A 19647-nucleotide genomic window follows, 5' to 3' on the forward strand; every position below is an offset into this window, starting at 1 on the left:
CTCAATCAAGCTTGTACAATATATCTTTCACATTCGATACCCTCCCATTCGAACCCGATATATGGTATGTTACTAGTTTAGCGCGCATGCATCGAGCATAATTATGAAAACAAAAACCTATACCGTTATTGTATATGAAATCACAATATTAGGCTCTGGAACATGGAGAATCATGCTGGTAGCTGAGAATAGTAGGCATGTATATATGCATGCAGGTTTTGGAAATACAGGTCAGTCGAGTCAGTAGTATATAAATATCTAGGCCTTTACTGAATGTATGGGAGTGTACTGGGCATATACAAATTGGTGGATAAATTATCTACTTAGCATGGCATCATTCATGATTCTATATATATAGGCTATCAATATTATAGTGTTTGATATAATTATATATAGATAGTCATGTGCATGGCCATTAAAGTTTGATGATATAATTACTTGTGCGACAACATAGGATGTGGTCTATATGTTGTGCTTTGGAGGAATAATGTGGGAATTTTGAATAAAGGCTGTAAGAATAGCCCTTTCCTTGCCATTCGTGAAATCTGGAACAGGAGCGTCTTTAGGTCGATCAATTAGTGTGGATCCGGCCTCACCACGCCTCCAAGTCATTCTATTAGTCTAGATCCGGCTAGCAATTCTAGCTGGGACTCCCAGTTCTAGCTCCTTTTGTTTAGCGTGTCAGAGACTGGGAGAAGATGATTGGCACTCCCTGGCTCCTTTGGATGTACAGCTGTCCAGATCCCTAGAACATACCCTCCATTCTGACGAGTTATCAGTGCATAGGGTGCTTACTAGATTCTTGCCAGCCAGTACAGTTCAAGCTACACACAGCACCGCTCAACTATTCTCTACCCCATTATCTAGCTAAATCTGGTCCAACTAGACAGCAGACACAGCTAGTTAATTCAGTAAAGCCAGGGGTAGCCCTACTTCTACCGTTGTTCAGTACCCACGGTAACAATTCCTCTGGGCTGGGCTAACTAGTTGAGCCACGCCTCCCAATTCTCAAGGCTAGGTACATGTCTCTGTCTAGCTGCTTCTTCAGCTTCTTGCTCAGTTTTGTGGCTTAGAGAAAGGCCAGCTACTCAGGGGGAAGAGTCCAGATGAAAGTCTGGCAGCCAGGTGACGTCCAAACGGTCAGTTATTCTTTCCACCAACTTTTTAATCTAGTCTAGTCCTGCTTGCACTGCTACTACTACTGCTGCCTACTGCTGCTACTCTTCCTAGCTAGTCAAAGGTTTCTTTTTTTTTTTTTTTTTTTTTTATAACTACATATGCACAAAGAGACATCAAAGCTTACATCAAAGGACACAGATTTTTAGCCTACTTGACTGATAAGGCGGTTACCTAGACTACAGTTTGTTTGTCAGGGAGGAGCTCACATACAACTTCATCTAATTCATCATAACGATTCCTTACCCATTGTTGTAATTTCTACAACAGATTGCCAAGGAAAGAGATAATTACAACAGAATTTACAACAGAGTGGGTTAGGGCCTCTCATATACAACTGAATTCTTTATCACAATTTTATTAATCATTGAAATAATACCCCTTTCCTCCCCTCTCCAAGGCCAATTTAGACCAGGAGAGTACCATCTAACAAAAATCAGTCACACAGCACATTAGCTAGCACATGTGTGTCCGATAACAGAGTGTCCTTTGCATATTCTTATGCGACAGTGGGGACATGCCATTGCAGTGTGTTGCTGCTCTCTGCTAGGGATCTTCTCCCGAACACACACTTGACAGCGCCCACGAGACACTCCGACACTATTTGCACTCACACGTGCGCCCTGTGATGGGGGGAAAACGATATTTAGACTGGCCAGACCTGAGGCACTGCTACGAGTACGTGGCACACCCAATAGACTATGAATTAGTTCCAATCGAAACCCTTTCAAAGGCATGGCCTTTGAACCCACCCTGACACAGTTGTGCCTGTATAGAATGTATGCATTATTCACACTAACGTCAAGGAATTGAAAGAAAATCCTGAACCAATACCGCCGACACTTTCTATCGTACCCATAGGTTTTCCTCATACGCCCTGTATTGTCAACTCCTCCCATGTACATGTTATATGCAGGGAGACAGGGGGGGACACTCTGAGAGCGTAGGGTACCGTCTTTGTGCATTCGCATTACAGTGTGGGGCATATGGTCAGGGAACACATTTGTTGCAAAGGACACAACTCTACGGTCGTTAAACATAGAGTAAGAAATATCACCAACAGTCATGGACGTATAGTCACCTTTGTCGAGTACCACATCCTTAAGACTTGCTGGGAAACCAGCAGCATTCTTCAAAATTGTGCCGACAGTAAACACATTTTGCTTAGCCAACTCTTCTATCAATGGACCGGACGTGTAAAAGTTGTCCATGTACACAACATGCTGATGACCATAAAAAGGAGTGAGTAAACGATGGACTACATTTTTCACAAGCCCTTTCACAGCTATCTTTTTCCCAGAGGAATCGGTGAGCTTACCACTGTATACATCAAACACACAGAGATACCCACAGCATGAACATGAGCAGCACCATACCTTGAACCCCAGTTTAACAGGCTTCTTGGGCATATGAATTTTCCCGCTTTTACGACCCTTGTACTTTATCATCATCTCATCAACGGAAAGCTCCTGACTGGGATTATACCTCATGAAGTAGTTGGCTTTAAGAGTCTCTAAAACAGTTTTTAGCTTGCTAGTTACCTTACGTGCATCAGTGATGGACGTATTGTCCTCACAGTGCAGATACCGCCATAAACTTTGGAACCTTTTGAGCGACATTACATTGCTCACACATTGTACACCTAAAAGGGGATCCTTGGACCAGTAGTCCGTAATTTCAGGGAGCCTATGAATGCCCATCTCTAGTACAATCCCCAAAAACACCCACAATTCGGCACTGTTTGTAGCTGACCAACCCTTAGCACCACACTGCCTAGCGTACAGGTTGGTCTGTTCGGCTATGTACTCACACAAACTATCGGGCCAAAGTAACTTAACAAAATCTAGGCATGGAGTTACAGACGGATCAAGTTGATCGACAGGACCGACCACACCGCCAAAGACGGGGTATCTTCCTGTGGACTTAGCTTTTTGGAGTCCATTGTCCCTCGCCAGCTTCCTCCGTTTGGGAGTCGGAGCCATGCCATCGACCATTTCGTCATCATCCTCCACTGCAGCATCTGCACGGAAACAAAGCATGAATATCATTAGAGTACCACAAGAGTGCTCGCCAGTGCAGGTGGGGGACAGGCTATGAATGTCATTATGTGGGCGTACCACACGCTAGTGGTGCTATGAATATCATTAACTACTGGGGGGGGGGTTAGGGCGCATAGGTACAGTACAGCAGAGGAAAAGGCTCGTCCACATCAAAGGCTCGTGGGAGGAGCCCAACAAACCACAACAACCATGAATGTCATTAGTGGGCGTACCACACGCTAGTGGTGCTATGAATATCATTAACAACTGGGGGGGGGGTTAGGGCGCATAGGTACAGTACAGCAGAGGAAAAGGCTCGTCCCCATCAAAGGCTCGTGGGAGGATCCCAACAAACCACAACAACCATGAATGTCATTACGTGGGCGTACCACACGCTAGTGGTGCTATGAATATCATTAACTACTGGGGGGGGGGGTTAGGGCGCATAGGTACAGTACAGCAGAGGAAAAGGCTCGTGGGAGGAGCCCAACAAACCACAACAACCATGAATGTCATTACGTGGGCGTACCACACGCTAGTGGTGCTATGAATATCATTAACTACTGGGGGGGGGGGTTAGGGCACATAGGTACAGTACAGCAGAGGAAAAGGCTCGTCCCCATCAAAGGCTCGTGGGAGGATCCCAACAAACCACAACAACCATGAATGTCATTACGTGGGCGTACCACACGCTAGTGGTGCTATGAATATCATTAACTACTGGGGGGGGGGGGGTTAGGGCGCATAGGTACAGTACAGCAGAGGAAAAGGCTCGTCCACATCAAAGGCTCGTGGGAGGAGCCCAACAAACCACAACAACCATGAATGTCATTACGTGGGCGTACCACACGCTAGTGGTGCTATGAATATCATTAACAACTGGGGGGTGGGGTTAGGGCACATAGGTACAGTACAGCAGAGGAAAAGGCTCGTCCCCATCAAAGGCTCGTGGGAGGAGCCCAACAAACCACAACAACCATGAATGTCATTATGTGGGCGTACCACACGATAGTGGTGCTATGAATATCATTAACTACTGGGGGGGGGGGGTTAGGGCACATAGGTACAGTACAGCAGAGGAAAAGGCTCGTCCACATCAAAGGCTCGTGGGAGGAGCCCAACAAACCACAACAACCATGAATGTCATTACGTGGGCGTACCGCACGCTAGTGGTGCTATGAATATCATTAACTACTGGGGGGGGGTTAGGGCACATAGGTACAGTACAGCAGAGGAAAAGGCTCGTCCCCATCAAAGGCTCGTGGGAGGAGCCCAACAAACCACAACAACCATGAATGTCATTACGTGGGCGTACCACACGCTAGTGGTGCTATGAATATCATTAACTACTGGGGGGGGGGGGGGTTAGGGCACATAGGTACAGTACAGCAGAGGAAAAGGCTCGTCCCCATCAAAGGCTCGTGGGAGGAGCCCAACAAACCACAACAACCATGAATGTCATTACGTGGGCGTACCACATGCTAGTGGTGCTATGAATATCATTAACTACTGGGGGGGGGGGTTAGGGCACATAGGTACAGTACAGCAGAGGAAAAGGCTCGTCCCCATCAAAGGCTCGTGGGAGGAGCCCAACAAACCACAACAACCATGAATGTCATTACGTGGGTGTACCACACGCTAGTGGTGCTATGAATATCATTAACTACTGGGGGGGGGGGGTTAGGGCACATAGGTACAGTACAGCAGAGGAAAAGGCTCGTGGGAGGAGCCCAACAAACCACAACAACCATGAATGTCATTACGTGGGCGTACCGCACGAGTGTGGTGCTATGAATATAATTAACTACTGGGGGGGGGGGTTAGGGCACACAGGTACAGTACAGCAGAGGAAAAGGCTCGTGGAAAAGGCTCGTCCACATCAAAGGCTCGTGGGAGGAGCCCAACAAACCACAACAACCATGAATGTCATTACGTGGGCGTACCACACGCTAGTGGTGCTATGAATATCATTAACTACTGGGGGGGGGGGGGGGGTTAGGGCACATAGGTACAGTACAGCAGAGGAAAAGGCTCGTCCACATCAAAGGCTCGTGGGAGGAGCCCAACAAACCACAACAACCATGAATGTCATTATGTGGGCGTACCGCACGCTAGTGGTGCTATGAATATAATTAACTACTGGGGGGGGTTAGGGCACATAGGTACAGTACAGCAGAGGAAAAGGCTCGTCCACATCAAAGGCTCGTGGGAGGAGCCCAACAAACCACAACAACCATGAATATCAATACGTGGGCGTACCACACGCTAGTGGTGCTATGAATATCATTAACAACTGGGGGTTAGGGTACAGTACAGTACTGCAGTCAAGGCGACGCCAAAAAGAGGCTCACACAATGTAGGAGGAGCCACAAAAGGCATGCACATGACGCCTCCGCCAAAAAGAGGCCACATATCGTTAGGGCATCACAATGCTGCCTCCCCAACCACTATTTAATGGTGCAATGACACAAACCTGAATCACTCTCCAGATCTGTCTCAAAATCGTCATCACTGGGCTCGTCATGGTCATAACAGACTTCCTGGTCCTCCTCAAGCTCTCTGACAGTGTGCTCAAGCTCGCTGACAGTGTCAAGGAGTCCAATCAGCTCCATTTGGATTCAAAAGTTTTGAAAAATAATTACAACAGAATTTACAACAGAGTGGGTTAGGGCCTCTCATATACAACTGAATTCTTTATCACAATTTTATTAATCATTGAAATAATACCCCTTTCCTCCCCTCTCCAAGGCCAATTTAGACCAGGAGAGTACCATCTAACAAAAATCAGTCACACAGCACATTAGCTAGCACATGTGTGTCCGATAACAGAGTGTCCTTTGCATATTCTTATGCGACAGTGGGGACATGCCATTGCAGTGTGTTGCTGCTCTCTGCTAGGGATCTTCTCCCGAACACACACTTGACAGCGCCCACGAGACACTCCGACACTATTTGCACTCACACGTGCGCCCTGTGATGGGGGGAAAACGATATTTAGACTGGCCAGACCTGAGGCACTGCTACGAGTACGTGGCACACCCAATAGACTATGAATTAGTTCCAATCGAAACCCTTTCAAAGGCATGGCCTTTGAACCCACCCTGACACAGTTGTGCCTGTATAGAATGTATGCATTATTCACACTAACGTCAAGGAATTGAAAGAAAATCCTGAACCAATACCGCCGACACTTTCTATCGTACCCATAGGTTTTCCTCATACGCCCTGTATTGTCAACTCCTCCCATGTACATGTTATATGCAGGGAGACAGGGGGGGACACTCTGAGAGCGTAGGGTACCGTCTTTGTGCATTCGCATTACAGTGTGGGGCATATGGTCAGGGAACACATTTGTTGCAAAGGACACAACTCTACGGTCGTTAAACATAGAGTAAGAAATATCACCAACAGTCATGGACGTATAGTCACCTTTGTCGAGTACCACATCCTTAAGACTTGCTGGGAAACCAGCAGCATTCTTCAAAATTGTGCCGACAGTAAACACATTTTGCTTAGCCAACTCTTCTATCAATGGACCGGACGTGTAAAAGTTGTCCATGTACACAACATGCTGATGACCATAAAAAGGAGTGAGTAAACGATGGACTACATTTTTCACAAGCCCTTTCACAGCTATCTTTTTCCCAGAGGAATCGGTGAGCTTACCACTGTATACATCAAACACACAGAGATACCCACAGCATGAACATGAGCAGCACCATACCTTGAACCCCAGTTTAACAGGCTTCTTGGGCATATGAATTTTCCCGCTTTTACGACCCTTGTACTTTATCATCATCTCATCAACGGAAAGCTCCTGACTGGGATTATACCTCATGAAGTAGTTGGCTTTAAGAGTCTCTAAAACAGTTTTTAGCTTGCTAGTTACCTTACGTGCATCAGTGATGGACGTATTGTCCTCACAGTGCAGATACCGCCATAAACTTTGGAACCTTTTGAGCGACATTACATTGCTCACACATTGTACACCTAAAAGGGGATCCTTGGACCAGTAGTCCGTAATTTCAGGGAGCCTATGAATGCCCATCTCTAGTACAATCCCCAAAAACACCCACAATTCGGCACTGTTTGTAGCTGACCAACCCTTAGCACCACACTGCCTAGCGTACAGGTTGGTCTGTTCGGCTATGTACTCACACAAACTATCGGGCCAAAGTAACTTAACAAAATCTAGGCATGGAGTTACAGACGGATCAAGTTGATCGACAGGACCGACCACACCGCCAAAGACGGGGTATCTTCCTGTGGACTTAGCTTTTTGGAGTCCATTGTCCCTCGCCAGCTTCCTCCGTTTGGGAGTCGGAGCCATGCCATCGACCATTTCGTCATCATCCTCCACTGCAGCATCTGCACGGAAACAAAGCATGAATATCATTAGAGTACCACAAGAGTGCTCGCCAGTGCAGGTGGGGGACAGGCTATGAATGTCATTATGTGGGCGTACCACACGCTAGTGGTGCTATGAATATCATTAACTACTGGGGGGGGGGGGTTAGGGCGCATAGGTACAGTACAGCAGAGGAAAAGGCTCGTCCACATCAAAGGCTCGTGGGAGGAGCCCAACAAACCACAACAACCATGAATGTCATTAGTGGGCGTACCACACGCTAGTGGTGCTATGAATATCATTAACAACTGGGGGGGGGGTTAGGGCGCATAGGTACAGTACAGCAGAGGAAAAGGCTCGTCCCCATCAAAGGCTCGTGGGAGGATCCCAACAAACCACAACAACCATGAATGTCATTACGTGGGCGTACCACACGCTAGTGGTGCTATGAATATCATTAACTACTGGGGGGGGGGGGTTAGGGCGCATAGGTACAGTACAGCAGAGGAAAAGGCTCGTGGGAGGAGCCCAACAAACCACAACAACCATGAATGTCATTACGTGGGCGTACCACACGCTAGTGGTGCTATGAATATCATTAACTACTGGGGGGGGGGGGTTAGGGCACATAGGTACAGTACAGCAGAGGAAAAGGCTCGTCCCCATCAAAGGCTCGTGGGAGGATCCCAACAAACCACAACAACCATGAATGTCATTACGTGGGCGTACCACACGCTAGTGGTGCTATGAATATCATTAACTACTGGGGGGGGGGGGGTTAGGGCGCATAGGTACAGTACAGCAGAGGAAAAGGCTCGTCCACATCAAAGGCTCGTGGGAGGAGCCCAACAAACCACAACAACCATGAATGTCATTACGTGGGCGTACCACACGCTAGTGGTGCTATGAATATCATTAACAACTGGGGGGTGGGGTTAGGGCACATAGGTACAGTACAGCAGAGGAAAAGGCTCGTCCCCATCAAAGGCTCGTGGGAGGAGCCCAACAAACCACAACAACCATGAATGTCATTATGTGGGCGTACCACACGATAGTGGTGCTATGAATATCATTAACTACTGGGGGGGGGGGGGTTAGGGCACATAGGTACAGTACAGCAGAGGAAAAGGCTCGTCCACATCAAAGGCTCGTGGGAGGAGCCCAACAAACCACAACAACCATGAATGTCATTACGTGGGCGTACCGCACGCTAGTGGTGCTATGAATATCATTAACTACTGGGGGGGGGTTAGGGCACATAGGTACAGTACAGCAGAGGAAAAGGCTCGTCCCCATCAAAGGCTCGTGGGAGGAGCCCAACAAACCACAACAACCATGAATGTCATTACGTGGGCGTACCACACGCTAGTGGTGCTATGAATATCATTAACTACTGGGGGGGGGGGGGTTAGGGCACATAGGTACAGTACAGCAGAGGAAAAGGCTCGTCCCCATCAAAGGCTCGTGGGAGGAGCCCAACAAACCACAACAACCATGAATGTCATTACGTGGGCGTACCACATGCTAGTGGTGCTATGAATATCATTAACTACTGGGGGGGGGGGTTAGGGCACATAGGTACAGTACAGCAGAGGAAAAGGCTCGTCCCCATCAAAGGCTCGTGGGAGGAGCCCAACAAACCACAACAACCATGAATGTCATTACGTGGGTGTACCACACGCTAGTGGTGCTATGAATATCATTAACTACTGGGGGGGGGGGGTTAGGGCACATAGGTACAGTACAGCAGAGGAAAAGGCTCGTGGGAGGAGCCCAACAAACCACAACAACCATGAATGTCATTACGTGGGCGTACCGCACGAGTGTGGTGCTATGAATATAATTAACTACTGGGGGGGGGGTTAGGGCACACAGGTACAGTACAGCAGAGGAAAAGGCTCGTGGAAAAGGCTCGTCCACATCAAAGGCTCGTGGGAGGAGCCCAACAAACCACAACAACCATGAATGTCATTACGTGGGCGTACCGCACGCTAGTGGTGCTATGAATATCATTAACTACTGGGGGGGGGGGGGGTTAGGGCACATAGGTACAGTACAGCAGAGGAAAAGGCTCGTCCACATCAAAGGCTCGTGGGAGGAGCCCAACAAACCACAACAACCATGAATGTCATTATGTGGGCGTACCGCACGCTAGTGGTGCTATGAATATAATTAACTACTGGGGGGGGTTAGGGCACATAGGTACAGTACAGCAGAGGAAAAGGCTCGTCCACATCAAAGGCTCGTGGGAGGAGCCCAACAAACCACAACAACCATGAATATCAATACGTGGGCGTACCACACGCTAGTGGTGCTATGAATATCATTAACAACTGGGGGTTAGGGTACAGTACAGTACTGCAGTCAAGGCGACGCCAAAAAGAGGCTCACACAATGTAGGAGGAGCCACAAAAGGCATGCACATGACGCCTCCGCCAAAAAGAGGCCACATATCGTTAGGGCATCACAATGCTGCCTCCCCAACCACTATTTAATGGTGCAATGACACAAACCTGAATCACTCTCCAGATCTGTCTCAAAATCGTCATCACTGGGCTCGTCATGGTCATAACAGACTTCCTGGTCCTCCTCAAGCTCTCTGACAGTGTGCTCAAGCTCGCTGACAGTGTCAAGGAGTCCAATCAGCTCCATTTGGATTCAAAAGTTTTGAAAAATAATTACAACAGAATTTACAACAGAGTGGGTTAGGGCCTCTCATATACAACTGAATTCTTTATCACAATTTTATTAATCATTGAAATAATACCCCTTTCCTCCCCTCTCCAAGGCCAATTTAGACCAGGAGAGTACCATCTAACAAAAATCAGTCACACAGCACATTAGCTAGCACATGTGTGTCCGATAACAGAGTGTCCTTTGCATATTCTTATGCGACAGTGGGGACATGCCATTGCAGTGTGTTGCTGCTCTCTGCTAGGGATCTTCTCCCGAACACACACTTGACAGCGCCCACGAGACACTCCGACACTATTTGCACTCACACGTGCGCCCTGTGATGGGGGGAAAACGATATTTAGACTGGCCAGACCTGAGGCACTGCTACGAGTACGTGGCACACCCAATAGACTATGAATTAGTTCCAATCGAAACCCTTTCAAAGGCATGGCCTTTGAACCCACCCTGACACAGTTGTGCCTGTATAGAATGTATGCATTATTCACACTAACGTCAAGGAATTGAAAGAAAATCCTGAACCAATACCGCCGACACTTTCTATCGTACCCATAGGTTTTCCTCATACGCCCTGTATTGTCAACTCCTCCCATGTACATGTTATATGCAGGGAGACAGGGGGGGACACTCTGAGAGCGTAGGGTACCGTCTTTGTGCATTCGCATTACAGTGTGGGGCATATGGTCAGGGAACACATTTGTTGCAAAGGACACAACTCTACGGTCGTTAAACATAGAGTAAGAAATATCACCAACAGTCATGGACGTATAGTCACCTTTGTCGAGTACCACATCCTTAAGACTTGCTGGGAAACCAGCAGCATTCTTCAAAATTGTGCCGACAGTAAACACATTTTGCTTAGCCAACTCTTCTATCAATGGACCGGACGTGTAAAAGTTGTCCATGTACACAACATGCTGATGACCATAAAAAGGAGTGAGTAAACGATGGACTACATTTTTCACAAGCCCTTTCACAGCTATCTTTTTCCCAGAGGAATCGGTGAGCTTACCACTGTATACATCAAACACACAGAGATACCCACAGCATGAACATGAGCAGCACCATACCTTGAACCCCAGTTTAACAGGCTTCTTGGGCATATGAATTTTCCCGCTTTTACGACCCTTGTACTTTATCATCATCTCATCAACGGAAAGCTCCTGACTGGGATTATACCTCATGAAGTAGTTGGCTTTAAGAGTCTCTAAAACAGTTTTTAGCTTGCTAGTTACCTTACGTGCATCAGTGATGGACGTATTGTCCTCACAGTGCAGATACCGCCATAAACTTTGGAACCTTTTGAGCGACATTACATTGCTCACACATTGTACACCTAAAAGGGGATCCTTGGACCAGTAGTCCGTAATTTCAGGGAGCCTATGAATGCCCATCTCTAGTACAATCCCCAAAAACACCCACAATTCGGCACTGTTTGTAGCTGACCAACCCTTAGCACCACACTGCCTAGCGTACAGGTTGGTCTGTTCGGCTATGTACTCACACAAACTATCGGGCCAAAGTAACTTAACAAAATCTAGGCATGGAGTTACAGACGGATCAAGTTGATCGACAGGACCGACCACACCGCCAAAGACGGGGTATCTTCCTGTGGACTTAGCTTTTTGGAGTCCATTGTCCCTCGCCAGCTTCCTCCGTTTGGGAGTCGGAGCCATGCCATCGACCATTTCGTCATCATCCTCCACTGCAGCATCTGCACGGAAACAAAGCATGAATATCATTAGAGTACCACAAGAGTGCTCGCCAGTGCAGGTGGGGGACAGGCTATGAATGTCATTATGTGGGCGTACCACACGCTAGTGGTGCTATGAATATCATTAACTACTGGGGGGGGGGGGTTAGGGCGCATAGGTACAGTACAGCAGAGGAAAAGGCTCGTCCACATCAAAGGCTCGTGGGAGGAGCCCAACAAACCACAACAACCATGAATGTCATTAGTGGGCGTACCACACGCTAGTGGTGCTATGAATATCATTAACAACTGGGGGGGGGGTTAGGGCGCATAGGTACAGTACAGCAGAGGAAAAGGCTCGTCCCCATCAAAGGCTCGTGGGAGGATCCCAACAAACCACAACAACCATGAATGTCATTACGTGGGCGTACCACACGCTAGTGGTGCTATGAATATCATTAACTACTGGGGGGGGGGGGTTAGGGCGCATAGGTACAGTACAGCAGAGGAAAAGGCTCGTGGGAGGAGCCCAACAAACCACAACAACCATGAATGTCATTACGTGGGCGTACCACACGCTAGTGGTGCTATGAATATCATTAACTACTGGGGGGGGGGGGTTAGGGCACATAGGTACAGTACAGCAGAGGAAAAGGCTCGTCCCCATCAAAGGCTCGTGGGAGGATCCCAACAAACCACAACAACCATGAATGTCATTACGTGGGCGTACCACACGCTAGTGGTGCTATGAATATCATTAACTACTGGGGGGGGGGGGGTTAGGGCGCATAGGTACAGTACAGCAGAGGAAAAGGCTCGTCCACATCAAAGGCTCGTGGGAGGAGCCCAACAAACCACAACAACCATGAATGTCATTACGTGGGCGTACCACACGCTAGTGGTGCTATGAATATCATTAACAACTGGGGGGTGGGGTTAGGGCACATAGGTACAGTACAGCAGAGGAAAAGGCTCGTCCCCATCAAAGGCTCGTGGGAGGAGCCCAACAAACCACAACAACCATGAATGTCATTATGTGGGCGTACCACACGATAGTGGTGCTATGAATATCATTAACTACTGGGGGGGGGGGGTTAGGGCACATAGGTACAGTACAGCAGAGGAAAAGGCTCGTCCACATCAAAGGCTCGTGGGAGGAGCCCAACAAACCACAACAACCATGAATGTCATTACGTGGGCGTACCGCACGCTAGTGGTGCTATGAATATCATTAACTACTGGGGGGGGGTTAGGGCACATAGGTACAGTACAGCAGAGGAAAAGGCTCGTCCCCATCAAAGGCTCGTGGGAGGAGCCCAACAAACCACAACAACCATGAATGTCATTACGTGGGCGTACCACACGCTAGTGGTGCTATGAATATCATTAACTACTGGGGGGGGGGGGGGTTAGGGCACATAGGTACAGTACAGCAGAGGAAAAGGCTCGTCCCCATCAAAGGCTCGTGGGAGGAGCCCAACAAACCACAACAACCATGAATGTCATTACGTGGGCGTACCACATGCTAGTGGTGCTATGAATATCATTAACTACTGGGGGGGGGGGTTAGGGCACATAGGTACAGTACAGCAGAGGAAAAGGCTCGTCCCCATCAAAGGCTCGTGGGAGGAGCCCAACAAACCACAACAACCATGAATGTCATTACGTGGGTGTACCACACGCTAGTGGTGCTATGAATATCATTAACTACTGGGGGGGGGGGTTAGGGCACATAGGTACAGTACAGCAGAGGAAAAGGCTCGTGGGAGGAGCCCAACAAACCACAACAACCATGAATGTCATTACGTGGGCGTACCGCACGAGTGTGGTGCTATGAATATAATTAACTACTGGGGGGGGGGTTAGGGCACACAGGTACAGTACAGCAGAGGAAAAGGCTCGTGGAAAAGGCTCGTCCACATCAAAGGCTCGTGGGAGGAGCCCAACAAACCACAACAACCATGAATGTCATTACGTGGGCGTACCGCACGCTAGTGGTGCTATGAATATCATTAACTACTGGGGGGGGGGGGGGTTAGGGCACATAGGTACAGTACAGCAGAGGAAAAGGCTCGTCCACATCAAAGGCTCGTGGGAGGAGCCCAACAAACCACAACAACCATGAATGTCATTATGTGGGCGTACCGCACGCTAGTGGTGCTATGAATATAATTAACTACTGGGGGGGGTTAGGGCACATAGGTACAGTACAGCAGAGGAAAAGGCTCGTCCACATCAAAGGCTCGTGGGAGGAGCCCAACAAACCACAACAACCATGAATATCAATACGTGGGCGTACCACACGCTAGTGGTGCTATGAATATCATTAACAACTGGGGGTTAGGGTACAGTACAGTACTGCAGTCAAGGCGACGCCAAAAAGAGGCTCACACAATGTAGGAGGAGCCACAAAAGGCATGCACATGACGCCTCCGCCAAAAAGAGGCCACATATCGTTAGGGCATCACAATGCTGCCTCCCCAACCACTATTTAATGGTGCAATGACACAAACCTGAATCACTCTCCAGATCTGTCTCAAAATCGTCATCACTGGGCTCGTCATGGTCATAACAGACTTCCTGGTCCTCCTCAAGCTCTCTGACAGTGTGCTCAAGCTCGCTGACAGTGTCAAGGAGTCCAATCAGCTCCATTTGGATTCAAAAGTTTTGAAAAATAATTACAACAGAATTTACAACAGAGTGGGTTAGGGCCTCTCATATACAACTGAATTCTTTATCACAATTTTATTAATCATTGAAATAATACCCCTTTCCTCCCCTCTCCAAGGCCAATTTAGACCAGGAGAGTACCATCTAACAAAAATCAGTCACACAGCACATTAGCTAGCACATGTGTGTCCGATAACAGAGTGTCCTTTGCATATTCTTATGCGACAGTGGGGACATGCCATTGCAGTGTGTTGCTGCTCTCTGCTAGGGATCTTCTCCCGAACACACACTTGACAGCGCCCACGAGACACTCCGACACTATTTGCACTCACACGTGCGCCCTGTGATGGGGGGAAAACGATATTTAGACTGGCCAGACCTGAGGCACTGCTACGAGTACGTGGCACACCCAATAGACTATGAATTAGTTCCAATCGAAACCCTTTCAAAGGCATGGCCTTTGAACCCACCCTGACACAGTTGTGCCTGTATAGAATGTATGCATTATTCACACTAACGTCAAGGAATTGAAAGAAAATCCTGAACCAATACCGCCGACACTTTCTATCGTACCCATAGGTTTTCCTCATACGCCCTGTATTGTCAACTCCTCCCATGTACATGTTATATGCAGGGAGACAGGGGGGGACACTCTGAGAGCGTAGGGTACCGTCTTTGTGCATTCGCATTACAGTGTGGGGCATATGGTCAGGGAACACATTTGTTGCAAAGGACACAACTCTACGGTCGTTAAACATAGAGTAAGAAATATCACCAACAGTCATGGACGTATAGTCACCTTTGTCGAGTACCACATCCTTAAGACTTGCTGGGAAACCAGCAGCATTCTTCAAAATTGTGCCGACAGTAAACACATTTTGCTTAGCCAACTCTTCTATCAATGGACCGGACGTGTAAAAGTTGTCCATGTACACAACATGCTGATGACCATAAAAAGGAGTGAGTAAACGATGGACTACATTTTTCACAAGCCCTTTCACAGCTATCTTTTTCCCAGAGGAATCGGTGAGCTTACCACTGTATACATCAAACACACAGAGATACCCACAGCATGAACATGAGCAGCACCATACCTTGAACCCCAGTTTAACAGGCTTCTTGGGCATATGAATTTTCCCGCTTTTACGACCCTTGTACTTTATCATCATCTCATCAACGGAAAGCTCCTGACTGGGATTATACCTCATGAAGTAGTTGGCTTTAAGAGTCTCTAAAACAGTTTTTAGCTTGCTAGTTACCTTACGTGCATCAGTGATGGACGTATTGTCCTCACAGTGCAGATACCGCCATAAACTTTGGAACCTTTTGAGCGACATTACATTGCTCACACATTGTACACCTAAAAGGGGATCCTTGGACCAGTAGTCCGTAATTTCAGGGAGCCTATGAATGCCCATCTCTAGTACAATCCCCAAAAACACCCACAATTCGGCACTGTTTGTAGCTGACCAACCCTTAGCACCACACTGCCTAGCGTACAGGTTGGTCTGTTCGGCTATGTACTCACACAAACTATCGGGCCAAAGTAACTTAACAAAATCTAGGCATGGAGTTACAGACGGATCAAGTTGATCGACAGGACCGACCACACCGCCAAAGACGGGGTATCTTCCTGTGGACTTAGCTTTTTGGAGTCCATTGTCCCTCGCCAGCTTCCTCCGTTTGGGAGTCGGAGCCATGCCATCGACCATTTCGTCATCATCCTCCACTGCAGCATCTGCACGGAAACAAAGCATGAATATCATTAGAGTACCACAAGAGTGCTCGCCAGTGCAGGTGGGGGACAGGCTATGAATGTCATTATGTGGGCGTACCACACGCTAGTGGTGCTATGAATATCATTAACTACTGGGGGGGGGGGGTTAGGGCGCATAGGTACAGTACAGCAGAGGAAAAGGCTCGTCCACATCAAAGGCTCGTGGGAGGAGCCCAACAAACCACAACAACCATGAATGTCATTAGTGGGCGTACCACACGCTAGTGGTGCTATGAATATCATTAACAACTGGGGGGGGGGTTAGGGCGCATAGGTACAGTACAGCAGAGGAAAAGGCTCGTCCCCATCAAAGGCTCGTGGGAGGATCCCAACAAACCACAACAACCATGAATGTCATTACGTGGGCGTACCACACGCTAGTGGTGCTATGAATATCATTAACTACTGGGGGGGGGGGGTTAGGGCGCATAGGTACAGTACAGCAGAGGAAAAGGCTCGTGGGAGGAGCCCAACAAACCACAACAACCATGAATGTCATTACGTGGGCGTACCACACGCTAGTGGTGCTATGAATATCATTAACTACTGGGGGGGGGGGTTAGGGCACATAGGTACAGTACAGCAGAGGAAAAGGCTCGTCCCCATCAAAGGCTCGTGGGAGGATCCCAACAAACCACAACAACCATGAATGTCATTACGTGGGCGTACCACACGCTAGTGGTGCTATGAATATCATTAACTACTGGGGGGGGGGGGTTAGGGCGCATAGGTACAGTACAGCAGAGGAAAAGGCTCGTCCACATCAAAGGCTCGTGGGAGGAGCCCAACAAACCACAACAACCATGAATGTCATTACGTGGGCGTACCACACGCTAGTGGTGCTATGAATATCATTAACAACTGGGGGGTGGGGTTAGGGCACATAGGTACAGTACAGCAGAGGAAAAGGCTCGTCCCCATCAAAGGCTCGTGGGAGGAGCCCAACAAACCACAACAACCATGAATGTCATTATGTGGGCGTACCACACGATAGTGGTGCTATGAATATCATTAACTACTGGGGGGGGGGGGTTAGGGCACATAGGTACAGTACAGCAGAGGAAAAGGCTCGTCCACATCAAAGGCTCGTGGGAGGAGCCCAACAAACCACAACAACCATGAATGTCATTACGTGGGCGTACCGCACGCTAGTGGTGCTATGAATATCATTAACTACTGGGGGGGGGTTAGGGCACATAGGTACAGTACAGCAGAGGAAAAGGCTCGTCCCCATCAAAGGCTCGTGGGAGGAGCCCAACAAACCACAACAACCATGAATGTCATTACGTGGGCGTACCACACGCTAGTGGTGCTATGAATATCATTAACTACTGGGGGGGGGGGGGGTTAGGGCACATAGGTACAGTACAGCAGAGGAAAAGGCTCGTCCCCATCAAAGGCTCGTGGGAGGAGCCCAACAAACCACAACAACCATGAATGTCATTACGTGGGCGTACCACATGCTAGTGGTGCTATGAATATCATTAACTACTGGGGGGGGGGGGTTAGGGCACATAGGTACAGTACAGCAGAGGAAAAGGCTCGTCCCCATCAAAGGCTCGTGGGAGGAGCCCAACAAACCACAACAACCATGAATGTCATTACGTGGGTGTACCACACGCTAGTGGTGCTATGAATATCATTAACTACTGGGGGGGGGGTTAGGGCACATAGGTACAGTACAGCAGAGGAAAAGGCTCGTGGGAGGAGCCCAACAAACCACAACAACCATGAATGTCATTACGTGGGCGTACCGCACGAGTGTGGTGCTATGAATATAATTAACTACTGGGGGGGGGGTTAGGGCACACAGGTACAGTACAGCAGAGGAAAAGGCTCGTGGAAAAGGCTCGTCCACATCAAAGGCTCGTGGGAGGAGCCCAACAAACCACAACAACCATGAATGTCATTACGTGGGCGTACCGCACGCTAGTGGTGCTATGAATATCATTAACTACTGGGGGGGGGGGGGGTTAGGGCACATAGGTACAGTACAGCAGAGGAAAAGGCTCGTCCACATCAAAGGCTCGTGGGAGGAGCCCAACAAACCACAACAACCATGAATGTCATTATGTGGGCGTACCGCACGCTAGTGGTGCTATGAATATAATTAACTACTGGGGGGGGTTAGGGCACATAGGTACAGTACAGCAGAGGAAAAGGCTCGTCCACATCAAAGGCTCGTGGGAGGAGCCCAACAAACCACAACAACCATGAATATCAATACGTGGGCGTACCACACGCTAGTGGTGCTATGAATATCATTAACAACTGGGGGTTAGGGTACAGTACAGTACTGCAGTCAAGGCGACGCCAAAAAGAGGCTCACACAATGTAGGAGGAGCCACAAAAGGCATGCACATGACGCCTCCGCCAAAAAGAGGCCACATATCGTTAGGGCATCACAATGCTGCCTCCCCAACCACTATTTAATGGTGCAATGACACAAACCTGAATCACTCTCCAGATCTGTCTCAAAATCGTCATCACTGGGCTCGTCATGGTCATAACAGACTTCCTGGTCCTCCTCAAGCTCTCTGACAGTGTGCTCAAGCTCGCTGACAGTGTCAAGGAGTCCAATCAGCTCCATTTGGATTCAAAAGTTTTGAAAAATAACCCTTTCCTTGCCATTCGTGAAATCTGGAACAGGAGCGTCTTTAGGTCGATCAATTAGTGTGGATCCGGCCTCACCACGCCTCCAAGTCATTCTATTAGTCTAGATCCGGCTAGCAATTCTAGCTGGGACTCCCAGTTCTAGCTCCTTTTGTTTAGCGTGTCAGAGACTGGGAGAAGATGATTGGCACTCCCTGGCTCCTTTGGATGTACAGCTGTCCAGATCCCTAGAACATACCCTCCATTCTGACGAGTTATCAGTGCATAGGGTGCTTACTAGATTCTTGCCAGCCAGTACAGTTCAAGCTACACACAGCACCGCTCAACTATTCTCTACCCCATTATCTAGCTAAATCTGGTCCAACTAGACAGCAGACACAGCTAGTTAATTCAGTAAAGCCAGGGGTAGCCCTACTTCTACCGTTGTTCAGTACCCACGGTAACAATTCCTCTGGGCTGGGCTAACTAGTTGAGCCACGCCTCCCAATTCTCAAGGCTAGGTACATGTCTCTGTCTAGCTGCTTCTTCAGCTTCTTGCTCAGTTTTGTGGCTTAGAGAAAGGCCAGCTACTCAGGGGGAAGAGTCCAGATGAAAGTCTGGCAGCCAGGTGACGTCCAAACGGTCAGTTATTCTTTCC

The 19647-nt window shown here is 48.4% G+C and overlaps 1 protein-coding gene across 1 annotated transcript; it reads right to left on the reverse strand.

The window, feature by feature from the left end:
- Positions 1 to 1241: 1241 nt before the first annotated feature.
- LOC135338401 (piggyBac transposable element-derived protein 4-like) lies at positions 1242 to 19341 on the reverse strand. The gene is made up of 5 exons (XM_064534514.1): positions 18849 to 19341; positions 14464 to 16358; positions 10077 to 11971; positions 5689 to 7583; positions 1242 to 3196 (listed from the first exon to the last, which is right to left on the reverse strand). The coding sequence occupies exons 4-5, from the start codon at positions 5825 to 5827 to the stop codon at positions 1629 to 1631; spliced, it is 1707 nt and encodes a 568-aa protein (XP_064390584.1). The 5' UTR covers positions 5828 to 7583; positions 10077 to 11971; positions 14464 to 16358; positions 18849 to 19341; the 3' UTR covers positions 1242 to 1628.
- Positions 19342 to 19647: the final 306 nt, after the last annotated feature.

Source organism: Halichondria panicea, chromosome 7 (assembly GCF_963675165.1).
Source record: "Halichondria panicea chromosome 7, odHalPani1.1, whole genome shotgun sequence".
Lineage (NCBI taxonomy): Eukaryota > Metazoa > Porifera > Demospongiae > Suberitida > Halichondriidae > Halichondria > Halichondria panicea.